At 36.0% G+C, this 26,854-nt stretch overlaps 3 protein-coding genes across 7 annotated transcripts in view; 2 read left to right on the top strand and 1 right to left on the bottom strand.

Annotated features, from left to right (window-relative positions):
• Nucleotides 1–4,540, top strand: part of LOC121879698 — a 35,876-nt gene extending 31,336 nt beyond the window's left edge. Inside the window, exons 13-15 of the mRNA XM_042386429.1 lie at nucleotides 185–490; nucleotides 899–1,276; nucleotides 1,566–4,540. Of these exons, the coding sequence (XP_042242363.1) occupies nucleotides 185–490; nucleotides 899–1,276; nucleotides 1,566–1,727 (846 nt within the window). The 3' untranslated portion in view covers nucleotides 1,728–4,540. The remainder of the gene's footprint in view (nucleotides 1–184; nucleotides 491–898; nucleotides 1,277–1,565) is intronic.
• A 220-nt stretch (nucleotides 4,541–4,760) lies between these two features.
• On the bottom strand, nucleotides 4,761–18,891 carry LOC121879699 (UPF0687 protein C20orf27-like). 5 transcript variants are annotated; one of them, XM_042386433.1, is made up of 6 exons: nucleotides 18,869–18,891; nucleotides 8,995–9,085; nucleotides 7,596–7,705; nucleotides 6,683–6,790; nucleotides 6,227–6,356; nucleotides 4,761–5,547 (listed from the first exon to the last, which is right to left on the bottom strand). In XM_042386433.1, exons 2-6 carry the CDS (start codon nucleotides 9,059–9,061, stop codon nucleotides 5,447–5,449), a joined length of 516 nt encoding a protein of 171 aa, XP_042242367.1. In that variant the 5' UTR covers nucleotides 9,062–9,085; nucleotides 18,869–18,891; the 3' UTR covers nucleotides 4,761–5,446. The 5 variants fall into 5 exon arrangements, with proteins under 5 accessions (XP_042242367.1, XP_042242368.1, XP_042242366.1 ...); XM_042386434.1 differs by lacking the exon at nucleotides 18,869–18,891 and adding an exon at nucleotides 17,187–17,334; XM_042386432.1 differs by lacking the exon at nucleotides 18,869–18,891 and adding an exon at nucleotides 11,222–11,269.
• A 7,585-nt stretch (nucleotides 18,892–26,476) lies between these two features.
• LOC121879697 (protein boule-like) overlaps nucleotides 26,477–26,854 on the top strand; it is a 9,029-nt gene continuing 8,651 nt past the window's right edge. Inside the window, exon 1 of the mRNA XM_042386427.1 lies at nucleotides 26,477–26,569. The gene's annotated coding sequence lies outside the window, so the exon portion shown is untranslated. The remainder of the gene's footprint in view (nucleotides 26,570–26,854) is intronic.

The following is a 26,854-nucleotide window of genomic DNA, read 5'->3' as shown; positions in this document are numbered from 1 at the left end:
TTTATACATTATTCTAAAAAATTAACTTGCACAGAAAAATTATTATACTGCATACGTATCAAAAATTTATAAGCAGTGGTTGAAAATTATCATGCAATAATAACTTTTCAAATCCTGATTTATGTGAAGCTGTTGCAAATTTGTGACAAAAGAGATTCATTCTGACCATCTAATGTTGTTAAAGAATCAGCCACAATATGGACTGGATGATGACTGCTGCAGTAGCTTTAAGTCTCCCGGCCAAGACTCCAGTAAACAGCAGAGGAGTAAGCCGGACCTGCAGCGTGTGGTGGACCTCCTGCAGCAGCTTCAACTGACCAACAACTCTATGGATCTACCTGACTTGGTTCAACAGCTGCTCTTGAGAAGTGGAGGAGCCACGGATAGTGGGCAAAGCTCATTAAACCTTTCCAAATGTAAGAGTTTTACTGAAGGCACCAACCCAGTAGTGCAAGAGGAGCAACGTAAAGCACTTACAGCCAGACTGAGGGTGAGATGACATATAACCTTCGAATCTTGGTCATTAGAATTATTGTTATTGCTGTTATTGTAGAGAGACACTGACGAACATAAACTGCCTGGTGGTAATATGACCTTTGGAGTGTTTGTCCTCTATGTAAGGAGAGAATTGGTTATCTGTCTGTTATTACCTTTCTTAATCTAGATTATTACCTCATAAGATTTACTCTTCAATGTGTGGATTATTTAATGGATGAACAAATAGAAGGATTACTTTAAGGTGTCTCTGGTTTGTCTTGAGTGACACATTTTATTTAATTCTTTTAAGTATTTTGACTTAATCTTCCTCACTTCAGACTGATATAAATAATTCTATTGGGAGTTATTAATGACTTCTTTACATTGAACTACAGTAACAGTAATTCATTTTGTTGACCAGCTACTGGAGTACTCCAAGGAGTGCCCAACAATCCACAGCCTCATCACCTCACACGCCCACACACCGCCCCGTGAGACCCAGCAACTACCAAATAAAGGCACTGGCATCAGCACCATTACCCAAAACAGTGATTTCTACCCCAGTGGATTGCCTGTGTTAAGCTACCACTCTCCTACACAACAGCACAAGGAACTTAAGGCCCTAGTCAATGCAGTGAACAATTCACACAAAACTGGTTTGTGTTCCTCACTTAAGCATCACCAGTCACAGTTATTTACTGATGAAGAAGAGTTTAAAAAGAATCAAAACAAACAAGATCAGACACAAGGATTTACATGTCCTCTACAAAGGACACCTAAGTCACAGTCCTTTTCTCAGGTAATATTTGTCATAATATATACTGTACATGATGATATTTTGTGTAAAGCTGTATCGCTGTATGGAAATTAAAAACACTTACTCGTGCACAGCTCCAAACCCTTACAAGGTCCCCCATACTCCTTCCTACTTTACTTTTTAATCGAATCAACATTTAGTATATACAGTACAGTGTTCAGAATAGTGATGTGATGAGCAAATCTTAGATAAAAAAAATGCCATAAATTAACTTTAATATTTTCCAATACTGTATCTTGAATGATGATAATCTTAAACTAAAAAATTGCAGATATCTCAAGTGGCGTTGGCAGCAGCAATAATGCAGAAAGCTGCCTTAGATGCCAGGGAGAGGCGGCAGCGTGGTGAAGAGGATGGTAAAAGGGAAGACGGAAGGAAATCTTTAAATACTAATTTGAGCAAGAAAGGGAGAGCTTCAGAGAGCTTGGTGTGATCAACCAAAGAAGAAATTATTATAAATTATACAGCATATGTGATGAATGAAAGAGAAGTGCCACCACTTTTCTGATAGTGTGCTGATAAGACAATGAATTTTCCAGGCAAATCTGAGGTAAATATTTAGAATGGACGCTGCTGAATGAGTAAACACTTTACTTCTGTATGATACTTACATATCCATGTGCAACACAAAAGTTTCCTGTGTAAATTTTTGCCAGCCATATTAGTTAACTAGGATATATTACCTTAAACCAGTTGTGTAAATATAGGACTCAGCAAAGCATTACAGTACAAGTTAACACATCTTGTAAGTATCAACAGCAGAAGATTATCCTCGTATGTGTACAGCAGTTCTATGCCTCAAGAGTATATGACTGCAGTAAACTGTATCACATTTAACTATACAGTATATAGATAAACTGTGAAAGATGTTTTGGTATATATCTACATCACAGTACAGTTAGTTGTATATGGTAATTCTCACAGTATATCACAATTAAGCTAAATAAATGTACTATATAGAGATCTTAATATTCATATGTCTGTAATATCTTGAGTGTACTGTAGGTCTTAATTTTTATAAAGTCAATAGCCAGTTGTGTATGTCAGCCTATTTATTCACAAAAAACTAGTACATCAACACTTCTTTGTACGCTACAACCATGAAGCTTTTGGTGGATATTTCATTCTGTTCATTATTTTCATCATAACAACATGAAAACTGCATGATACTGTACTCTTAATCTCTGCTATAATGTACTGTGTCATTGTGCTTTTCATTATACCTGAGGCATTGTTACGTCTCATATACCGGTAGCCAGGTTACGGTTTAATAATGAGAATTTAATAATACTCGTAGTTTATGATATAAGAGGTGTGGCTGAGAGGTTGACAAAGTACTTATGATCTCAAAGGAAATCTGTCACTTGGTTCTATTTAAACAATGTGGAATCAAGGTTGTGTGTTAAAGTGCCTGAAGGAGACAGAAGTGGATGAAAATGACAATGGAAGGTGATGGATAATTGACAAAGATGATGGATAATTAATAAATGTGATGGATAATTGACAAAGGTGATGGATAATTGATAAATGTGATGGATAATTGACAAAGGTGATGGATAATTGACAAGGGTGATGGATAATTGACAAAGGTGATGGATAATTGATGACAAAAAAAACATTAAAATAAATTTAACTTTGTTGACTGGATATTCAGAGAGAGTACATGAGCCACCCAACTCAATGACACAATTATGAATGATTAATCAGGGTTAAGTGTCATTAAATGAAACTTAATTCTTGTTTTATCAGCACAATAGTTTCAGTTCATTGTGTATTAGGACGTAAGCAAGTAAGAGTGATTTAGTCTGTCAGTTGTAAGTAAATCACTAATGTGTTTATGTGGGATAGAGCAAGGCAAGCAGAAGCCTCTATAAAAGGAGATTGTGGAGGAGAGCAGTGAAGCAGGTACACACACACACACACACACATTTAACTTACATACAATGTATACTAAGTGAATCCTTAACCCCTCGGTATAAAGTATTCTGGTTAATTCATAAACAGTATCTGGGTTCACAAAATACACTTTTAACAATGAACATAAGACAGTTTTAAACCATGTACTGTACTCTTATGATACCTGACCTGCTGGTCACTGCAAAATTTTATTTCATAAATTAAATATATTGAGCAGATTTAATAACTAGCTAAATACAGTATTGAAATCTGCTTCTTTAACAGTACACAGTTCACAAATTACACACCACATTGTGAGTAATTTTTAATCAAAGATTATTATCCTTTCCAAGGAACTGTACTGTACTGTATTGTATTGTATTCTGTGGTTTTCTTTTGGCCTCATAGAATTTAAATAATTAACTATCTGTACAGTACAATGCTTTCAAACAATGACCAACAGCCTCATTTAATGACACCAATCTTGGTCACCAATATCACGGGGGTATGAGTAGAACAGACTACAGTACTGTACTGAGGAGAGTAACTTAATAGCTGATACAGTACAAGAAATACATGTCATGCCTCCTATAAACATTTTCATTCCATAAATGTAATAATATAAGCAATAGGGATCTTCCTGTTAAAAATACAATTACTTTTGTTTTACCAAAAAAGATAGAATCATTTGTACAATTTTTTTTTTCTATTTTGTTGAGCGTTGGTCTTACCACTACCTTACGTCATCACTCTTCCAAACTTTTTATTACAGTTATTGGGAGAGTCAGTCAGTCAGTCAGTCAGTCGAGATAATGAGGTTGCCTGATACAGTGTAATGCTTTCCGCAATTACTGGGTGAGTTGATTTTATAGTCCTGTAGGTAACACTTATTGTAGTAGAGTACAGTAGTAGTTAGTGGTACAGTAGTTACAATAGGACTGAAGAGTCTTGTCTTATAAGACCTAGCTTATGAATTACTCTATTCTGAAATTTTCAAGTACGTGGGCCATTACTAGTGAAACTGTACTTATAAAGGAAATCATGACTTGTACATTATATTATTTTAATTTTGAGCAAATTATTGAGCTTTACATTAGTATAGGAGCCAAGGCAATTTGTCTCACTATCTCACAGATGCTTACAATACTGTCCACAAAATATGATATTACAGAAAATAAAACATAATACTACAGTTACTAACATAACATAAAAATAAAATTATGAGTCATTATAAACTTGCCTGGTCATAGCTGGAGGGGATTCCTGTGTGTCTCTGATTCTTGGCCATACTGTACAGTACAGTCCATACTCCCAACATCTTCATCATCTTCACTACTGGGTTCCTCACCTTCAATTTTTTCTTCACAGAAACTCAGGTTTGGGTCACCACCTTTTTAACATTTCTCTTGATCATGTCCTGGAGTCATTCATATTAAGAGCTTGGGAAAAAGCACGATAGTTTGGAGGAACAGAAGCAAACAGATTTTTTCCTTTAATTCTATATATTTATGATTTTTCTTACTTATCATAAAGGTTAAGAGGTTTAATAATGGCACATATAATTTTATCTTGTAAAGAATCCAAAAGTACATCATCATAAACACCTAAAGAAACTTGCATGTCATAATATATTCACTGCTAAATATAGTACAGTACAGTAGAGTACAGTAGAGTACAGTATAGTACAGTACAGTACAGTAGAGTACAGTAGAGTACAGTACAGTACAGTACAGTTACAGTACAGTACATGTAATAGATGAGGTTAACAAAATGTGGAAATACAGTATGTATGAGTGGTATTATGTAACCACTTTAATATGAAGTGGTATAGTATTAAATATATATGTATGTACGTATGTATACATATACAGTATACATATAGGTGTTCCTCATTTACACCAAGGGTTGTGTTTCATGCACATACTTGTGAACGTTACCCAGATAAATGAAACTTGGATAGTAAACATTAGCTGCTTATATATGAATCTAGTTGTTGCCAAGCCAGCATAAATGAAGGTAACCTGTACATAAAACAACCAAACAAATATCATAAAACAGCATTACAGTATTTCAACATTAATAATATTCCAAAGATAATATTTTGGATGTTTAATATTTGGCATGCTCATCCAATATGAGAATGGAAATGTATAGTATCATTAAAAATGTTATGAGAGTAGATTAAACACTAGTGAAGGAATGTGTGATAAGGGACGAACACGCCGTTTATGTAGTAATTATCGTGAATCTGAGCGTCTATGTGAAGCCTTGCCAGTCAGTGCTTTCCGAGTCATCATCCGGCTCGACGCTGATGCAGTGTATGCCATCGCGTAACATTGGCGTTCCTTTTCCTCTACCTGCGGAAAACACAATAACTTAACAAAGACTTAGAATAATGGGAAGAAATATTGAGATACTGTTTACTGAAAAGAGTGTGGTGTGAAAGACAGACATGATAAGATAGAAAATCATTATGTAAAGATGTACTTAAGTAGAAGAGGAAACTTTATCTGATGCTACAGTAAGTGAAAGTTTGTTTGAAATATAGACAACTCAAAGGAGACTAGAAAGCCAAAATAAAGGATATCCTATAATCTTGGAGTGATCTTAAGTACATGTAAGCAGTATAGAAACAAATGAAGGTTAATTTGTTAGTACAGATATAATTATAAACCATCAATGCTGTATTTAGGTTCAAAGAGACCAAGTTAATGATTGAACAGTGAACAAGACACAGATGGGCACTATAGGGATGTTACAGAGTAAACACAAATAATTGAGTAAAATAAACGGAAAGAATGTCGGAAAAAGACATTAATAGAAAAAACACGGGAAAACATCACATACGTCAAAATACTGTATACGGTATAACCTCAATATAAAGGACTCCCATCTCTATACAGTTCATTAGATGGAGGTCCCACATCTTACTGACCCTCGATATAACAAACTTTCCTCACCCTATAGTTCATTAAATAAAATTTTCATTATACAATATTATAAACCTCAAAAAATCTGTCTCGAGTTATTACATACCTAAGACACGAGCGAGAACAGTCAGTTTGAGTTCACTTCCAGTAGGTCTTAGTAGGATTATCTTCTCGCGGAGTAATTTTTCCTTGTGGGCTAACAGTTCAAGGGTCACCTCCAGGCCATCCTCAACCTCCTGTTAAAAGGGAAAGTAATAAGTTTAGTGGGTTATAGAGTCACAGTCAATCACACAAATCATTTTTTTTCCTTCAATCAATCACAAATAAATTTTTTCCCTAAGTTAATGAACTGTAAAAAAGTATTCACGTACTGTACTGTATAGAGCTCCTGCATGACATAGTACAGTAAAGTGTATATTTAAATTATGATTCAGCCAAGTACAGTGTTTTTCCTAATCTACTGTACCTCACCCACACCCAGAAACGTATGTACAGGTATAATGCTCTCATAGTCATGCTGCCGTTTTATAAGAATATAAGCACGTTTAAGAGCCAACTTTACCTGGAGTCTCTGAGCATGGCAGTAAACACCTTGTATTTGTCCCACTTGATACCCATCACTGGCATCCTTTAATGGTAGTCTTACTGTGATCAGATATCGATGATGAAGCTGAAAAATAATAAATATATATCGAGTAGTCCATACAGCCTCAAGTGTAGGGTTTCATCTCACTGCAAATTTTTTATTAGAATAAAATATTCATTGACAGTATGTGCCGGCATTTATCTCGACTATAGAAACAATTATTTTAAACCTGGCCGTGAAACCTTACCAGCCTACTGTACCTATTCCTGGGACCTTTAGGAAGTTAGTTGTCTACGTCATTGACAAAAATGTGCGGAGTTTAGACCAGTTAAATGCTAAACTAAACCTCAGGTGGCATGGAATGACAGATAAAAGTGACAATCTTATCAATAAAGACCTTTAATAGTAGTGGTTCATTTGTGAATAGAGAAAACCTGGGAGATAACAAAAGGCCTTCTCAGATCTAGTAAAGCGAAGCATTTTTCCCCTTAAGAAATTAACTTTGATTTGTGTGTAAATTATTTACACAGCAATTTTCAAGTTTGTAACTTCAGAATAAATTGTGTTTATTTTATTAAGTCTGTTTTTTAGGAGAGATATAGATTTTTCTACACCTTAGAAAGAAAATACTCCACATCTTATATTCTCAATTTTTTTTTTTCAATTTCAATTAGGTGGAAAAAAAATATAATTTTGAATTGCAGAACGTTTTCATTTTAGATCCTAGAATCTAAACAGTTAGAGTTTGGGTTGGAAATTGTGCATAAAGTCCTGGATGTATGAGATAAACTATGTGTACTTTTTTAACTCCTACTAATGTGGAGTCATACCAGATATCTGTGGTGTATATAGTCACTGCACATAACGAAACTTTCATGTAAATACTTACCTGAAGGAACCCTACATGGGCTTCATATTCATTACCAGCAGATTTTTCCTTGATGACTATGGCGGTGTTGCCCATTTGATCTGTGTCTTCAGAAAAGTGAACATGATGGTCTGAAATAAAAGCTGAGCTATTAAAGCTTTAGGCAATTATTTTCCAACTTCAAAATGCAAAATGCAAAATCCTTTAATGATATATATTTACTAAGAATATCTGTCTGTACTTGTATGTACAGGTCAGTGTATATTCAGCACCACTGAGGTCCTATACCCCATCCCAAGCTTTCATCATATTGTCAGATACTGGAATAAAGCATACATCTATTCTTTATTGTCTAACCCTTCAAGCCGATATAAAGATTGAGCAGCTGACAGAAACATGACTGTACCTCCAAACTGATCAGAAATCAGATCTGGAGAGAACCAAATGGAGTGAGAATTCCAAGAAAACAATAGAAGTAAGTCAAGAATACAAGAGGACATACAACATATTGAAGAAAAATGAGGAAAAGGGAGGGAGAATGAGAGAATTTTTTAACAGCTGCTGAAAGTAGTGAGAACCCTGAAGGAAGATGTACTGTACTGTATTTAAGGACCTCAAGCCTTGCCATCACCCTAGTCTTGGAAAAATCAATGGCCAACTATTCAAAATGGAAGTTTGGTGATACTACATTCTGAATTATGCCAGTAAATCCTTAGACCAGACACCTATCCTTGGAATAGGACTACAGTATCCTAAGATAAGCTGAGCTAATCACTGTGGAATTGGGCAAAGCGTTATTTGTGAAGCTACGACAAAACAATTCTCCAACTACGTACACTCAAACTGGGTTACTAAGCAAATGTAAATATGCAACGTGAGAAAACTAGCATTAATACCAACCAGTTAGATTATATCCACTGTCATCTTAAGGAAAGTATTGAAATTATTAGAAGAGTATTACTTGGCTACAACAGGGATAAAATTAACCAAGAAGCACCTCTCCTATTCCATCAGGAGATAGAAACTCAGGATTTAACTTGAAATTATGCTCTGTAGATCACCTGTGTTAGAGTGGCAATACAGACACTGCACTCAGGCTTCACTAGTAACTTTTGTAGTCACCGAGTCTCGTTTAGAAACTGAGACACGACGGAAAAGAACAAAGTAATTAACAGATCAGTTCCAGTCATTAGATGGAAGCCCGGGAATGCCAAATCTCGCTGCACATTATATGATTTACCCGAGTTAAGCATCAGTGTATAATATTTTAACCTATTTCCACTCATCTTTATTAGTGACACCCCTTCAGACATTATAATACCCTAATAAAGGACTTGATACTGACCTGAGAGATTATGTTATCACTAGTAAGGGTTAATTAATGAGTTGTTTTTACCTAAGTGAACAGTATTGAACTTACTTGCGTCATGGTTGGGATCTTTATCTTCAGTCGTCATCTTTGTACTGTCTGCTAAAATAATTGGCATGACAGCTTACACAGTTTACAAGGCCTGAAACCCATAAATATTAGAAATATGACAAAGTATACTATAATTAATTTAGTACAGTACAGTAGTAAGAATTAATGAATGTAGGGAGGGAGAGTGTGTGTGTGTCTGCCCTTGTTCCCAGCCACTAATGATAGAGTATTCTCAAGATTATGCATTAGAGTAGAGTACTATACATAAAGAGATATTCTTAAACCATCTGATCACTTATGGTTGAAATGAGTGGTGGAAAGATTTAAGTTTCAGTGTGAGGATAGTTATATTATGATGCATATTATGTATATCCACAAATACATACAAACAGATATACATTTACACTACTCTCACATGATTATTAAAAAATATTAATACTGTGATTGCTAAACTAATGTACATACAATAGTCATTCAGTTAATCAACAAGACAATGAAAGTGAAAACTTAATATATTTAGTATGCAGAGGTGGTAGGTAACTACTGTACTGCACTTGCATACTAAATACTTCCTTCAATGTCATATGCACTCTCTACACATTGTAAAGAAGAGTATGTTGTACAGGTAGCTTACTACATAAATAGTGCAGGACAGTATTATTCTTATTATTACTGTACTCTTATGTTCCTTAACTGTCTAGACACACCAATTGCTGCTGACATAACCATATTCAAATCTGGCAAATTTTAAATGAAATCTATTTTCACACATGAGTATGTAGTTAGTAACCTCAAGTAGTTCGACTTGATAAATTTAGTTTGACTTACTTGATTTTACATCCCAAACCTAACTGAAGTAATGAAACCACTCATTTTCTAATATGGCTACAGACTGATTAAATCAGATTTTTAAAATGAGTGTTACCTTTGGATAGCATTCTGTGATACACCTCACTTCCCTACTGGATAACTTAGAAAAAGTTTGATATTTTATCTCAAAAACCTCGATTTAGTTCTGCTACAATATTTTTTAATGGATTTTTACTGGTGTGTTTTATTTATAGCACTGGTAGTACGGTCCGACTAATTACCCAAATGTAGCCGCAATGAAGTCAAATAATGGTCCTACATGAATAAATCGGACTGCTAATCATTTCTCGACTAGTATATGGTGTCAGAAAGTCACAAAAAATTGGAAAACTTATTTTAATCTGAGTTAATAGATCGCGTGCATGTACCGAGGGAGCGAGCAATTACCCAAATGTAGCCGCAATGAAGTCAAATGATGGTCGTACAAGCGTAAATCGGGCTGTGAATCACTTCTCGATTATTATTTGGTGTCATAAAGTAAAAAAAATTGGTAAACTTAATTTAATTTGAGTTGTGTTAGGTTAGGTTAGGTACATGCACTTGATCTATTAACTCAGATTAAATTAAGTTTTCCAATTTTTTGTGACTTCGTGACACCAAATACCAGTCGAGAAGTGGTTGGCAGTCCGATTTATTCATGTAGGACCATTATTTGACTTCATTGCGGCTACATTTGGCTACATTTGGGTAATTAGTCGGACCCGTCGGACCCCTGGTAGTAAGAGTCTGTGACATGAACCATCCAAACCTAACCAAATGATCTTTAATAAGTTGTTCATTAGGTCTCCTGTTGTGTGGAGGTGTTGGCTGTATAATTTGTACCATAAACATGGTCAAGGCGAGCAGCAGTAATTTCATTGCTTACAGCAAGTAAAATACATATATTACTGTATAGTACAGTACATGTTTATACGACTATTAATACTGACACATACAAAACTATTGGTTTAATTTTATGGAAAATCACTTTTTTTCTGTTCCTCACAGTACCGTACATTATACTCTTCTCCACTAAACTTTATTAAAAGCCTCTTGAAGTAGGTCTGTACAAGTAGTATACTATGTCAGCCAGTCATAATAATCTAACATCTTACCTCGGTACAGTACTGTGTGGTCACTGATCAGTGGCTGGGGCAGCACTGCCAAGCACTTATGGCTTCATCATGTGATTCCGTAGACAGTACAAGGTCATACTCTTGACCAAAATTCTTACATCCAGTTTGATCCAGTCATGCTTTAACTCAATATACTGTATATGCAATAAACCTGCCCTAATGATTTTACTCAGAATTTGTTATATTAATAAAGTATGTTCGTAATTTGGATACGATTGAATATAAATACACGTAAGACTGACCGAGTTTATCAGTGTCTGGTGGTCAATATAAAGTTTCTGCAGCTTATACACATCTTTCTTCAAGGTCAATCCATTACTTGAAACGAATTACACATTGTTACTTAAAATCAAACACAATTATACCTGTCATATAGTTTTACAAAACAACAAATAAACATACCTGCAGTGTTTTAAATTAAGGTGTAATCATTAATGAGGTGTAGGTGTCATGTTGCGTCTGTCTGTTGTGGTTCTCATAGCCAAGATGGATAATCCGGATTTCATGGTCAAGGTTAAAGCCCCAAGACATTGTGTAGATAAATGGATATTAATTCAGGAAAGTCGTTATACAGGTTGTCCGCTCCTGTTGTTATGAGGCATAATTTGGGGATAGTAGTTTTAATACCCTGGGTGGCCTGGGACCGTAGCCAGGGGGAAATCCAGGCACCAAAAATAGTAAACTTGCAGTAGATGTGTTGTCTAGTCAGTAGTCACCACTAATGACGAATTTTTTCCCATGGTACCTTCAATAAAACATACGACGTTTTATTGCTTAGTAGACCATAAATCCGAGGGAGGAACAAGGAAAACACAAGGTCCGAAGGTGAACTACAAAATTGATGTCAGAACTACATCTCACTTACCCTGGGAGATATTAAAATGTCTATAGTTATCCACTTATACTACAGAAAGGGCAGAGGGCGATTTAATACAAGTTAATAAGCACCTCAAGGTAATTACTATCATATGTTCAGTATACACCTGAGTTAGCAGATAACCGCACCACTATCGTCTGTTCTATGGAATTTTTGCCTTTCCATTTAGACGATTAGGTAAGGGTAAATCGTCGTCGATCTTCTGCTTGGGAATTGTTCTTATTGGAATGTAATCGCCACACGATGTCACAAAGCGTTGTTACAGGCTTACAGCACCAGATAAGAGCTCCGTAAGTCCTGACTAGACCAACACTGGCACATGTTCAGGTGCATTTACCGGTCAGTACATGTTGCCAACAGTGCGGAACGGAGGACCAGCCACCTCGTCAGCTAATTAGTGAAAAAAGTATAAAGTTTTCACTTTAACAGGAACTTATAACATTGAAATTACAGTGAGAGACAACTGTAGTTTTTGCCATTTATTGTAACAAATCTAGTTACACAACATGAACGACTGTAGCTACCTGTAATTTGGCTGATTTAATAGTTTTGTAATATTTTCTCTACTTTAGAGCCGTGTTCACTAACGGGTTTTAATAAATATTTTGTGATATTGGAAACACGTATATCATATGGATTGTTTTCACTATAAACAATTTAAAACATTTAGAAATTAGCGATATTTTTTTCTATGGTGCTTGTGGAAAAATAATACCGCATATTGGGTTAAAATCATGCACGTCATGTTGGGGATTGTCCAAACTTGGACATTTGTACCTAGAGTCCCAGTGAGTAGCTCCTAGATAGTGAAAGTATACATTGATAAACAGTATGGTGATTCAACCAAGGGTCAGATCGGATAAGTTTTATTCAGTAAAATAGTCATACAACCCTACATTGATTCAGCATGTGTAAAGGCAATGCAGTCGAAGGTGAAGGTCGTAACAAAGAACACACCTACTGGCCGAACGGTTACTTATTTTATTATTCAGTGCAAGTACTGTAAACATGGACCCAGACAATGCGGGTATACAAGTGATAAACAGTAAGGCTATTCGACCAAGGTTAACCAACAAAGCCATAACCAAAGAAAGACGCTTGCTTCACACCAGTGTGGGTTGGGTTCGATACCTGATTGTACTGGATGAAAAAAGTGTTAACTACGACACTACCGAACAGGATGACACATTCTCTCCGGATATTTCAGCTTCCCACTGTACGAACATTGGAGGGATGTTCCTCTCTAGACCTGTAGGGAGACCACTTAGTCTTAACTAAATAAATACAAAATGGTTAAATCCGCGGTGACTCCTTTGTTCATTTTTTTTTCTATTTTTTTGGGGGGGTGACCTCTGTTAGGGTCGATTTCCTTCAAAACACACAACAAAGGGGTCATCGTCTGGTTACTGACTGGTCCAGTACATCATTCACTGCTGTACACTTATACTTTAGTTGTCTAAACACTCAAACTCGCTCAGTTTTTCTTGGCCATGATATTTCTCATCCTGTTCCAAGTGACTGATATGTTCCTGGCGAGGGACTGCATCTCACTGCAGTTGATTCAGCTGAGGAAAGCTTAAGAAGGTCTTTCAAAGCTTATTTCCATTGTGGTCCATATTTTGTGTTCGTTAGGGATTTGCTGGGGAAATTAATTCGTAAAACGTTGATTTAATGAGCACATTTATATTGTCACTGTTCATACCCAGACTGTGCATATATTTGTCATCAAAGGGAAAACTTGTAAATAATGTTACTTATGAGGTCAGTACGTGACTCCCGGCATGCCGCCAGACGTAACAGTAGATTACATATCATTCAGCAGGGGGTCTGTCACCACTTGCTTGTACCCGATAATTTAGATTTACAGTTTGGTGGCTGTTATATAAAGCTTGTGTAAATTGTTTTTATCTTATTGTGTTCACCACAGACCATTTCCTTATCAGCCTCATTATCCTATGTTATCAGAATCAAGACACTTATGTGACCCCAATTCATCCCCAGACAACGAGTTTTTGAACATATTAACAAGATGAAAATCCGAAATATTTCATAAAGTTCTTGGAATAATAAACTTATGAGAGTCAGTTCTTAACTCCAGACCCGAATAGTAGACGAATAATTAAAAAAAAAACATTATAGCTTCTGAATGAATGATTAAAATCCAACCTCATATCCTGATGCTTTATGATACAATAACACTCATTTAGCTTTTCAATCGTTAATTATATAATCTACTTTATGTTCGCTGTAGTCCTCCATTATTTAACTTTAAAGTCAAAATATTGGGCAACAAATCCCACTGCAAGGAAAATACTGTAATTTTTATATTACATTTTAGTGTGTCGCCTGATTGGATATTTACAGTGGAAAGTATAAGAGAAATACTATACGTAGTCTATAGAAACAAAAGAGGATCATTTTAGTACATTAAAATATTAACCCCTTCACTACGTTCCTGTTAATGTTACTTCTCGTTAATGTAGGCTCCTGTTACTGTTACTTCCTGTTAATATGGGTTCCTGTTAATATGGGTTCCTGTTAATAAGTTCCTGTTAATGTAGGTTCCTGTTGATATAAGTTCCTGTTAATGTTATTTCCCGTTAATGTGGGTTCCTGTTAACGTTACTTCACGTTAATGTTGCTTCCTGTTAATATAAGCGCCTGTTAATATAGGTTCCTGTTAATATAGGTTCCTGTTAATATAGGTTCCTGTTAATGTTGCTTCCCGTTACTGTAGGTTCCTGTTGATATAGGTTCCTGTTAATGTTACTTCCTGTTAATATAGGCTCCTGTTAATATTACTTCCTGTTAATGTAGGTTCCTGTTAATGTTGCTTCCCGTTAATATAGGTTCCTGTTAATGTTACTTCCCGTTACTGTAGGTTCCTGTTGATATAGGTTCCTGTTAATGTTACTTCCTGTTAATATAGGTTCCTGTTAATGTTACTTCCCGTTAATGTAGGTTCCTGTTAATATAGGCTCCTGTTAATGTTACTTCCCGTTAATGTAGGTTCCTGTTGATATAGGTTCCTGTTAATGTTACTTCCCGTTACTGTAGATTCCTGTTGATATAGGTTCCTGTTAATGTTACTTCCTGTTAATATAGGCTCCTGTTAATATTACTTCCTGTTAATGTAGGTTCCTGTTAATGTTGCTTCCTGTTAATATAAGCTCCTGTTAATGTTACTTCCCGTTAATGTAGGTTCCTGTTAATATTATTTCCCGTTTTAGACTCCGTTAATACTTGTCCGGTGAGAACTGGCTGCTGATAACATCCGGTGAAATATTATTCAGTAAGAAAATGTCTGGTTATATTGTACCCAGTTGCCGCACCTAGCAACGGTAAGAATGAAACCAGTGAGTGTATAATCGTCAATCCACTGTACGTTAAAGCTCGTATCATTTCGTGTTCCAAGCGACGTTACATTGACTTTTGTCTCTTTTATTTTGTGTCCAGTGTCTCTGTTGTCAGCCATGAGCGATACACAGAGCCTAGATCTCTCGTCCTCGGCCAGAAAGCTCGACCGCACGTGTCTTCTCGGGGACTATTTTTATGAACCGATAAAAATACGAGGCTGTGACATCGCTGGGTTACCGTACGTGTTTACCCGCAAGGCGACCAATCTATTGTTTACGTATCGTTGCAGTTCAAATGAAATATTGCACAGTACACTACAATCACCGTACTAACAGTTAATATGAAAGTGAAATAATAAATAAAAAAATAATATCTCAGTTACGGTTTTATTTTATATTGGGAAATTGTGTGAGAAACTAGTTAAATGTTTTAGGAGATGAAGGCAACGTCTAACAACAATGGATGGTATTGCTTGTGATGAGCTGTTTTCCGGATGTTGGTTGTCCAAATAGTGTCTGTTGTCAGTATCTTTTTGGCCATGACTAAGAATATGACGATTCATAATTATATTTTGATTGCATACTCATCCAACAGAAATGGAGTGAACTATTACGAATAGGGTGTCAACTTTGTCAAGACTCTCCCTCTCTCTCTCAACAGCTTGGACATTAATTGTAGGAAGCCACTTAAACCCAAGTTGTTAATTAGCTCCCCCCCCACCTACCCGAAGATTAGTTACGTTAACAATAAGTCACCAGCTGAAGTTTTAAGATAAATTAAACATTATATATGCAGTACGGATATGATTTTTTTGTGTGTGTGAGGGTTTAGTGAGCCGCTGCCAGGAATCGGATTCCCTAAAGTTCGTACGTTATCTTTTTGCCCGTAAGAGAGTTGTGTAAACGCATGAGTTACTTAAGTTACGACACAGCTGCTGGTGGCTAGGCTAGACTACGGCAACTAAATGCGCCCTTCCTATCCCGTTACCGTGGGGAATTTACCGTACAAAGCTTTTAGACTGACATAGATTTTATTTCCCTTGACAAGTGCTGTTTTTGTCTTGTTTTGTTTTATGTTTTTCTGTATGGTTAGGTCGTAGAAATGTGGTTTCGAATCCCAACGTACGCACACGCGCGCACACACACACACGAACCAGACAAAACAATAATTAAAAATTACAAGAAGCAGAGACGGCAATAAAATAAATTATCACTACATTCTACCTTTATTTGTGACAAAGAAAGTAATAAATTGATGGTAAAGAAGTAGAGGCGATTTTGGCACACAAGTTAGACAAAGAAAATGAGCGTTGATTCATACCTCCTACGAGTGAGTATTCTGGTGGTGAACTTGCTATGATCAGCTGTGAATTGGCCGGTTTTACCTCAAAGTCCCACTAAAACAAAGGCTAACTTATTATAACTTAACATACTGTAGTCTAACATAATTTAACTTAGTATAGCTTAATAGAATATAATTTAACATAATCTAACCGCGTGATTTTAGTAACCTAACCTAATATGGTCTAACCTATCATAAATTAACTTAATCTTACACATCCTATAATAACATGACAAGTATGTGTTTTAACTCTATGGTTGATAATTGGTTGGAGATGTAAATGATGATGGTGGTGGTTTTGGTAGGTGGTTATGTTGATGGTATTGTGGTAGGTGATGGTGGTTGTGGTGGTAGTAGTGGCTAGAATCATTGTGGTAGCTGAGCCGCGTGTTACCACTTTGTTATTTATATTTGGCCACGCAAACTTACCCCTCCCCCTTCCATGTTTATGTCGCACGATACGAAAAATATATTATTTGGGTGTTGTTGAACCATCTTGATATTAATTTTAGCTTTGCTCTTAATAACACTTTAATTGTGTAGTTGTAAATATTTGTATATGTTTGTGAGAATGAGAAAAGGATGAAAGAGATTGAGAGAAATAATAACAGTATAATGCTCGTTTTACTTACATGGGTATGGCCAATGGACGCAGGTGTTTAAGAGGAATTTTCTCAATCCTATATGTCGAACAGGCAAGGTGTGTCCGCCCTATTGATGCCAGGTTGTCGACAAAGCGTAGGTAAACATCAAGACAATATCCCATTTGTATGTCGTCTCCATTTACGTAAAACTAACGTAATAATCTTAATCCTGGATTTTTAAACGTTTGCACGGTAATTATTCCTCGTATCCGAAGGTGTAAGAATTAAGCAAAAGTACAAAAAACATCACCAAAAATTAATCAAAATTGCACTAATGCTCTGCCTTAACTATAATATATTTACGTATGTGAATATAAAAAATAAGGTTCATGATATTTTAAAAATGTAATGTATGTCAGTTTTCTCTCAAGCTTTAAGCTCATGCACATTTATACATTAATCTTACGCTCTCAGTCTTACCAGATTGTGGGAACGAATAATACGAACACAAAATTATCAAGATAAATATTTATAATTCTATACACTTGGGGTCTCTCTTCATGGGCTTTTACAGAGTATTTTTATTTAATTTTTATTCGAGAACCCTAAATGATTACTATATTTTAAGACGTGCAGTAAACAGGAACATAAAAATCAGTAGTCATAAAAATACTCTGTATGGATCAATAGTTCATAATATCTGGGTATAATGTACTGTACCTCGATCCTCCCTACTCCTGCCACCACCAGCCCCTCCTATTGAACCCACAAGACACGAATCTTCTTATTTTAGCTGAGTCAACCAGCTCAATGAGTACCAATCCTGTGACTGACTTACTCGGGGAGAACTTTGTGGCCAGCCTGCAAGTGACGGTGGTCCTTAGTCACTCCTTTTGCTATGAAAATTTACTTACGAACAAATTGGGTAAATAAATGGTATGTACAGTACATACACAGGGGGAAAATAAGATATTTTTACTTCACCTAAAACTATAGATTCTTAAATTTCCCTACGTTAAATTTCCTACGATTGTTAATGTGGGAACTTATCTAACTCACTTAGACTACTACTTACAAATGGCGGCTGAAATAACATTATATGGCAGCTAAATATTTACTTACATTTGTAATATGGACAAAATATAACCTAGCCTGAGACTGGACAAACACTGAGCAGATCAACTTTTACTTTTATCCTCTTCACCACTGATCGACTCGTTAGCCTCTTGGGCGATCAAGATGTTATTGGTCAGCTTGCTAGGGTCCAAGGTGTTATGAAACCAGAAATTCAGATCATACAGTAAAGATTAGTTTAACTTGAAGCAGCGGGTCTCTCTCTCTCTCTCTCTCTCTCTAGTAATGGTGTGGCTGTATTGTGGTACTGGTGTAGTGCAATGGTAATGTGATAGAGATGATATAGTGCAGTGGTAGTGGTGTGGTCGTGGTAGAGATATTTCGGGTAGGAGTATGGTGGAATTAAGTGCCTTAGTGGGGTGTTAAGCGTGGTAATAGTGTAGTGGTGTAATGGTGGTGATAGTGGACTGGGTAGTGGTGTGGTTGATGTCAGCACAACGACGCGACATTCCCTAGATACAGGTACACATAACCTTAGCTACCTTCCAGCCACGCTACTAGTTGTATAATACACCCGTCTATTATTATCACCGATCACCTTCAAATCTAAAACATAATCCTGGTATTTTTCAGAGTGTTAAATGTCCCTTAATCACCGGGAAATAATAACGGGATGCAGAGTTCGTTGTGGTGTGTTAGGTTAGTGCAGCTGTTTTCTGATCGGTTATTTTCCGTGGCTGCCTAGTCTTTTTCACCATAGTAAAGTGCATCTCTCCTAGGTAAGATAAACTCGCCCTAAACAACACGCGAGCTCAACTAAGACTCAAGTTTGTGTTTTTGGTAAAGTTACGCCAAGTCTGGTTTAGTTGATAATTTAAGATAGATTTATTTTGATCGGAATGATATAATTTAACTTTTGTAACGCAACGCGAGGGTATAGATATATCGGTGTGTTATAGGAGTTATAGAAAGAAGGTTCCTAAACAGAGTTGGTCACCAGATATACAGACGAACATTCTCACCCAACTTGTATGGCTTTTCATGACATTCTACACATATTTAATCTTGTTTTAAGGCTCAGGAGTGACGTGGCGTACGTTTACACACACACACACACACACACACCAATTAGCAGACAGGTAGAATCCAGCTGGTGGAATACGTTAGGGGAATGGAAGCCGTTATCTAGCAGTGGACTGTAATAACCTGATAATGATAACCACAGAACACGTGTCAGAGAATCGGCTTACCCAGGCATAATAATAACGATAATAATAATAATAATAATATATAATAATAATAATAATAATAATAATAATAATGATAATAATAATAATAATAATAATAATAATAATAATAATAATAATAATAATACCCAATGCTATGCTGTAAGTAGACTCGCAACTGACGAAGCACTGACCCCCCCACACACAAATGTCAACTGCAAGTCTTCAAGTCACTCGACCAGTATGGAAATCTGCAGTCAACTCAACCTCCGACTGACGGGTCTACCATCGGTTGAAAGGTTACCATTGAAAGTGATCGAGACTGTACCGGTGTTAGATGATTTCCTCACTCATATTAGGTGAACATATGCGATGGAAACATTCAGAATCCGTGAGGGTTTCCAACTCGTTGATTTGATTGTTGTAAGAGTAGAGATAGTCACTAATTATGGTAACTGAAGTTTTTATTATCGCTTTTACTCTGTCTCTCAACAGCTTGGACATTGATTGTAGGAAGCCACTTAAACCCAGTTGTTAATTAGCTCCCCCACCTACCCGAAGATAAATGCGGTTGTATTAGAGTGGGACAGTTTGCTTTGGTTATCTGGTTATCTCCGTGAGGGGCAGGACTTGATGATATATCCTGGGATAGCCTGTGAGTAGCTGCAAGATGACCCCAATCCTTGACAACCCTCTTCATGATCCTCCTTTGAAATCTGATTAACCGATATGATTCATTTGGAAGTTAGGAAGTTAAGTATTGTAATTTTGATCTCATCAGTGGTCTCAAATAACAACCCTTGAACCATAATTAACTGCGTTGTGCTAAAATTTTAATTATCGTAATGAATCATTATAATAGAAACAGTATTTGTTTTGTTAGTGTCAAGGACGCGCCCACTTGAGATCAGCTGTTGTTCGTCCTCAGGGGCTGGGTCTGTAGATGTACCCAGTTCGGCCCAGCCACAGACCGTGCCCAAGGACACTGCCCTCTGTCCTCCACTAACTTCACGTCATTATTGTTATATGAATCTTGTTAGGTGTTATATTTTCATATCCAGACATATTACAAGTATATAATGTGTTCTGACAGCCACTAAAACTGATTTGTCGAAAGTGTTTTGTTTGGCATTTTTTATTCAATCTGTTTTACCGTAGACTATTTATTGCCATTTTAAAGTTTAATCGGTATCTTTGTTTTATTAAATCTTGATTCTATAATTATTTATTTTATAAAATATAGAAAAAGTTGAAAAATAAAATTAGAGTTCAATGGAGTAAGCAATAAGGGTCATTCCACCTGTTTGTAAGTAACTGGTCTAAGCTCATTTAACCCCAGATCAGTTTCTAGGCGTCTCATTAATATCAACGAAACCTCTGCACAATAGTGAGTTAGTTCGCGTTTAAATATCAGTTTAACAACAACTTGTAGATAATTATAACCAATCAAAACACCTGCAGGTCACACATACTTAAACATTTACAAGCGCTAACATTAGGTCAGTCCATTGTTTTGCAGAGGGGAGTTGCTCAATAATAACAAAAAATTGATTAAAATATCAACTTTCATGTTTTATGCCTCTTAAGTGAATCTAAACTGAGTAGAATTAAAGATAAATATGTTTTCCTTTTGATGAGTCCAGAGAAAATGTTTTATGAGGTTGCGTAGAGGGAGTACAGAGGGTAACCGCCCCTACGCTAAAAATAGGTGCGGCCAAAAGAGAGTGCGCAGACGAAGATTTGTGGTGTGCAGTGGAGTTGTGGTAGTGGTAGTGCTTAGAAATAGTCCTGCTCCATGATTATTGACTCAAAAAATGTAAATATGGTGAGTATCATCGAGAGTAGGTGTTATGTATGTTCAGGTAACGTTAAGGAAAGGTTTGGTTGTTGTATTGGCTTTATATAGTGGTTAAAGTTTTGTTTATTTTTCTCGTGGCCGGTGATGACTTTGCCACCCCGTTAGTTCATTATGAATCGCGGTTCGTATGTTTCTATGACGTGTGGTTGTTCCTAACTGAGCTGTGGTGTGCCGTAAGCTTGTGAGATGCATTAACTCAAACTGATATTCTCGATATTCAACTGTAAATGCTTTGAAGAGAGAGAAACGTGTGGACAAAATCAGCTTGATGGTATTGTTGGGAACCCCCATTTGAGGGAAAACTCGTGTAAACTGGTATTGTTTTTCCAATTATATATTTCCCTGTTTGGTCTTCTCTCTGGTGGTAATTCAGGCGATTATCAGAGGAAAAAGCTGTTTGCAGGAATGGTTTCGATAACGCCTGTGATCATAACTGAATTTGCTACAGAAACGTGAATCTCTTAAATTAGTTCTTAGATATTTTCAATAGATTAATGGTTTAGTACTTGATGCTACTTTATTGAAACTGGAAATTATTGCTCTAAGACTTGGCAATGTAGATACTGGAGTGACAATGATCTTTTATGAAACCTTACATTAATATTTATGGAAATTGTAATCTGTGGCTTCTATACATCTCATTTAATTACCGTAATTCATTTAGTTTTATTTGTGTAATGTAATTGTTTTTGTTTGGTTTTATTTAAAGGGGGGAGTTGCCTTCAGTGTTAGTTTATTTTTTGGTTATGTACAGTGCCAGTTTTTATTTCATTGGAAGCTGCATTTTGCTTTTAATTTTCAAACCTTGGAACCTTCAGATGCATACAAAATTTCTTTACCTAATCCACTGCCTACACAACTCCAGCTCTGTGGTGAATTAAAACAATACCTGAACTATGTGATATGTGATTTTAGTGGAAACCGAGGGAAAAGTATCATTTCGTTCATCAACATCAAAGCCATAGGAAAAAAATAATTTCAACCTATCCAAACTTATCCTAACCTAACCTAACAGAAGAAATGCATCCTAGAATTGTCCTAACTACTGATTCCAAAATTTTAAATCCTAAAAATTCGCTGGATGACCAAAATAACAATACTGTAACATAACCAGTGGCCAATATTCCTATACAGTACATGCTCTTAAGTTTGGCAATGTTCAATAGTTCATACATGGTAAAATCAGACATAGCTCAGTAATGATTTAATGAGTGAACAGGGGAGAAAAAATATTACCTACTTTTGGGGCTGCTTTAGTTTACAACCGACATGAATACCTAACCAGTGAAAGATAAAATTAAACCAGTTATTATGCTGATGTAACACGAGATGGTTCATTATTAGTTTTAAGTGTAACTAAAATTATCTGCAGGTATTTTAGTTTCAATACACCTGCTTAACATAAGAACATTGCTATAGGTAGATCAGATCACTTGAAGACTGTCCACCACATTTTATTTCACCTATTAACCTACCTAACCTTCCCAAATATAGTCAGGGTGGTTAATCTTTAGGTGAAATAAGTTGGGGTGGTGATCCTAAAGGTGATGTCGTATTTTTTGTAATAATCTTGCACATCGTAACTATTTTTTTAAGACTATTGTACAAAATATTTACCCTTAAGAACAGGTCAACCCCAAGAATTGAAAGTTTATTTTAATTATTCTATGATATTTGTTGATAAGTCACATGTTCATTCCCATTAAAAGTGCAAAAGCAGTGTCAACCAAACCTACCTAACTTTTAACAATATTTTCAGATTGTCTGGTTTAGTCAATTAGCTTTGGTTAGTAAGTAACATCTTTGATAAACTGTTCAGTCTGGAGGTATTATAGCCACCATTAATATTAACTGCTCTTGGTATAAAAACCCGTGCCTTTATTAATTTTTTTGTATCAAGAAATTAATTGTACTTGACAATGACTGAATTTTAAGGTTTTGATTTTAGATAATATTCAACACGAGTAACACAACTCAAACAGGAACACAACTAGCACAACAGCCATTAGTTTTATAATTTATCAGGAAAAAACCCACTAAAATCCTAAATTTATGAATCCGCAATTATATAGATGTATACGAACTACTCCTGAAGGTGTAAACATTTATGGTCTCACCAGAGTTGTAAAGTATTCCATTTTAATAATTATATTGTTCCTAAGATTGCCAAACTGTGATGCACTGAATACCTGTACACACAACACCCACAACATGGAGTAGGTACAGATGAGTAGTTACGGCTATCTTATGACCGGCAGTTTCTTATTGTTATTTATGGATACATTTAAGGCATAGAAACCAAATTCTCTTGGGGGGCGTAAGCAAGGACTGTGATCTTAGGCAAAATATATAGTCTCGTGTATTTACATCAACGTTGGAAGTTATGGGATTTATATTCGTCTCCTGAAAAATCTCCGTCCGAGCTTACTTCACCCTAATGCTAATCTAACCTGTCTTGTTCTAAACTGTCCTAAGCTATCATATCCTAACCTTGCTTAACCTATCCTAACTTTACCTAACTGACCCTGACCTGACTCATCCCCCCCCCGAGTTGTGATTAATCTATAGGTGAAATAAGCTGGGGTGGATATTCTTCAGGTGATTCCATATTTTTATTGTAAGCAGAATATTCTTGTGTAGAAAATAAATCTGTTCTTACCTCATTAAAGCCCCCAAAATAGAAGGAACTAGTTTATCACAATACCTGTACTATTTTTACGGATTTTCATCTTGAACATACGGCAAGGCTGTGCTGCAACTCATTTAGCTACAACTACTTTACAGTCAATTGTCAGATTCTGAATATCTGGCCTATAAACACCTGCTCATACAAAACTGTACAGCTACATTCTATAATTTATAATTTGGGAAATCTACAATTGTTTAATATTTCACTTCTAAAAAAAAAAATAATAATTCTTAGTGGAGGAAAAAATAATTAATTTTATGATTTTTTTTTTTAATTTTGAGGTAAATTTTTTTATTATTATCTATGGAGACATTTCATAAAGTTAATGCTAATACCTGACCACTCATGTCAAGTGTTACCAGTGTGTGTGTGTAACATTCCCTGGGCAGTGAGCACATATCTGCAGAACAAGGAGTCCCTTATGTCAAGAGTAAGCTGCACTAGGTACCCAGAAGTGAACACAACTCTCATCAAAGAGACTCTTGTTCTTGACGCCACACACCACAACCAAAGAGTGTTGCTCGTTACAAGTTAGACTACCCGGTACCCTGTTGTAAATGAAATGATAAATATCTTAGCAGCTCTCAATAAATAGATAACCCATCAAAGCATAGATCAGTGAAAAAAGCACTGCACTGTACTGTACTGTACTGTACTGTACTGTACAAGGGGGAAGAGCTGATCTTAGTGATGGTGCTGTCTGTCCATCTGTTGATAAATGGTCTCCTTATCATACCTCAAGTTACTAGAACCAGATTTGTACAAGAGGGTAACATTTCTGGTTTTATGCTAGATTTTTGGCAATATGAGGAATATACATACAAAAGGTTGCTCTATTTTTCTTTTGAGGAAAAAACCTGTATTGAAATGCCTCGTATAGTATTTCACCCCCACTACGACTAGGACTTAGTGCAGTAGCTTTGTCTTGGTTACATCTTCAGGTGTATAGAAGTGTTTCCAGACAACATTACTGTACTGTTTCACTGTACATTATTCCGCTAGTATAGTAATGTCTGATTACTGTAATGTATGTAAGTGCTGCATATTTATTTTGCAGTAGTAATTAGCATCTGACCAGCCTTCAATTATAGAAAATACTATACTCACTTACTGTATCTATAGTATACGTACTGGTACAGGTCAATGACATGTGACCTTTAATATGATCACTACCTACTGCTAACACAGTGTTATTTGATGTGTAAGTTTGTGGTCATCACTTTGTTCTGCAGTGGTGTTATTTTCATTGAATGTTGTAATGATTTAGGGTATTTAGGGTCGGGGCATATTTTGCCAAGAGTTATGTTGTGTGAATTTAAGTTTGACTGAAGCTATGAAACACATCACTAAAATGTAGGAAGATACTTCATGATGACCTTGGCCCATGTCCAACTTGATGACGTCAACAAAGCACAATTTGTTTGAACTTCAAGTATACCGGTGACTGTAGACTCACCGGGCAGTAATAATGTGATTTTACCCTAAGACACAATGTTTTATTGATTTTAATTTGTATTCAGTGTCTAAGGCTGGATTAGATCACTGACACGAGGAGTTTCATTTTGTGGACCAATTGATGGCCTTGTTTACCATTGTCTCTGGCAACCTAAGTCTTATCGCTGTACAGTACATGTCATATACTCTAACATTATGTAATCTCTGCACATTAACAGTTTGCCTACATACATTTATGCTAATTTTGCAAGAATTGCATTTGCACATGTGATCTGAGGTACACACAACAAAGATTCACCACTGATACAGGCAATGCAGTTGGAGAATACAGTACTGTATCTCCCATGAGGCAGTATATCCAAACCTCATCCTGAACTATATCATTATACTGTATCAGATACCTAGTGTTGTAAGAACAGATAGTTAGTAAAGGTTGTGTAGTTTTATAACAGAAAACACTACTCTACTAATATTACATCTTAATACACAAAGAAATGGCTTCCAAGCGCCCATCAAGTGCTAGTGATGCTAGTGTTGTGAAGAAGCAACGTAAGACCATTAACCTTGCTACGAAAATGGAGGTTTTAAACAGTTTTGAGAAAGGTGAACATATGGACATTGGTGTTGCGCTAGGTCTAACCCCCACAACATTGCGTACTGTCCGTCCATCAGTGAGTACAATACAAAATGATTTAGTTTATTTGTCTTTTTTGGATGTATAATATATACTATTTTCTATAAAAGTTCCATTGAATTTATGTATATGTAATATTTTTGTGGGGCCAAGCGGAAGCTGGGGAACGTAACTCCCGTATTTTATCTTTTTTATGGGGAAAATTGATTCCGTTAATGTTGTTTCCATTAACGTCGCGGTTTTCAGGAACGGAACCACGACGTTAAGCGAAAGCCCACTGTACTGATAATACAATGGTGACATTTCAAAATAGTGTTTCTTCATATTTTGTCCACCATTTCCACCCTTCAGTTATTATACACCTTTCTCTTCATTGCTGTTTTATTTTTTTCCTTTTTCAGTCCCAATAGTGCGGAAGTATCAGGCTGCCCATCACCAGCACCAAGTAGCATTGGTAACAACGCACTAAAAATATGGAACACTGGTCCCCAACAGGTCAGTAGTGAGGTTGAATTATATGTTGTACTGTATATTTAGAAACATTTATGCTTTCATTATATAAAATACGTGAGAGAGAGAGAGAGAGAGAGAAAGGCGTGTGCGCAGCGCATGCGTCTCATCAGATATCTTTAAAAACCATTACATATTAACTAGTGGTAAAGGTGTCTAACAGTATTTCCATATCAGTGGATATAGATATTGAACTTCCCTCAGCACAGCGATTTTTAATTATACCGTAGGTGAAATGGAGTTAGTAATGAAGTATAGTATGGCTGATAA

The sequence above is a fragment of the Homarus americanus genome, unplaced genomic scaffold, assembly GCF_018991925.1.
Source record: "Homarus americanus isolate GMGI-L3 unplaced genomic scaffold, GMGI_Hamer_2.0 scaffold42643, whole genome shotgun sequence".
Classification (NCBI taxonomy): domain Eukaryota; kingdom Metazoa; phylum Arthropoda; class Malacostraca; order Decapoda; family Nephropidae; genus Homarus; species Homarus americanus.
The sequence above is the reverse complement of the archived record's forward strand: the minus strand, read 5'-3'. Positions and strand labels throughout refer to the sequence as shown.

Excerpts from the sequence above, each read along its gene's own strand:
- LOC121879699 (XM_042386433.1), bottom strand. The coding sequence starts at position 9,061 with ATGCCAATTATTTTAGCAGACAGTACAAAGATGACGACTGAAGATAAA. Across the intron at positions 7,706-8,994 it reads AGATCCCAACCATGACGCAA|ACCATCATGTTCACTTTTCT; the intron begins GTAAGTTCAATA and ends CTTTTATTTCAG. Across the intron at positions 5,548-6,226 it reads TGTTCTCGCTCGTGTCTTAG|GTAGAGGAAAAGGAACGCCA; the intron begins GTATGTAATAAC and ends TGTTTTCCGCAG.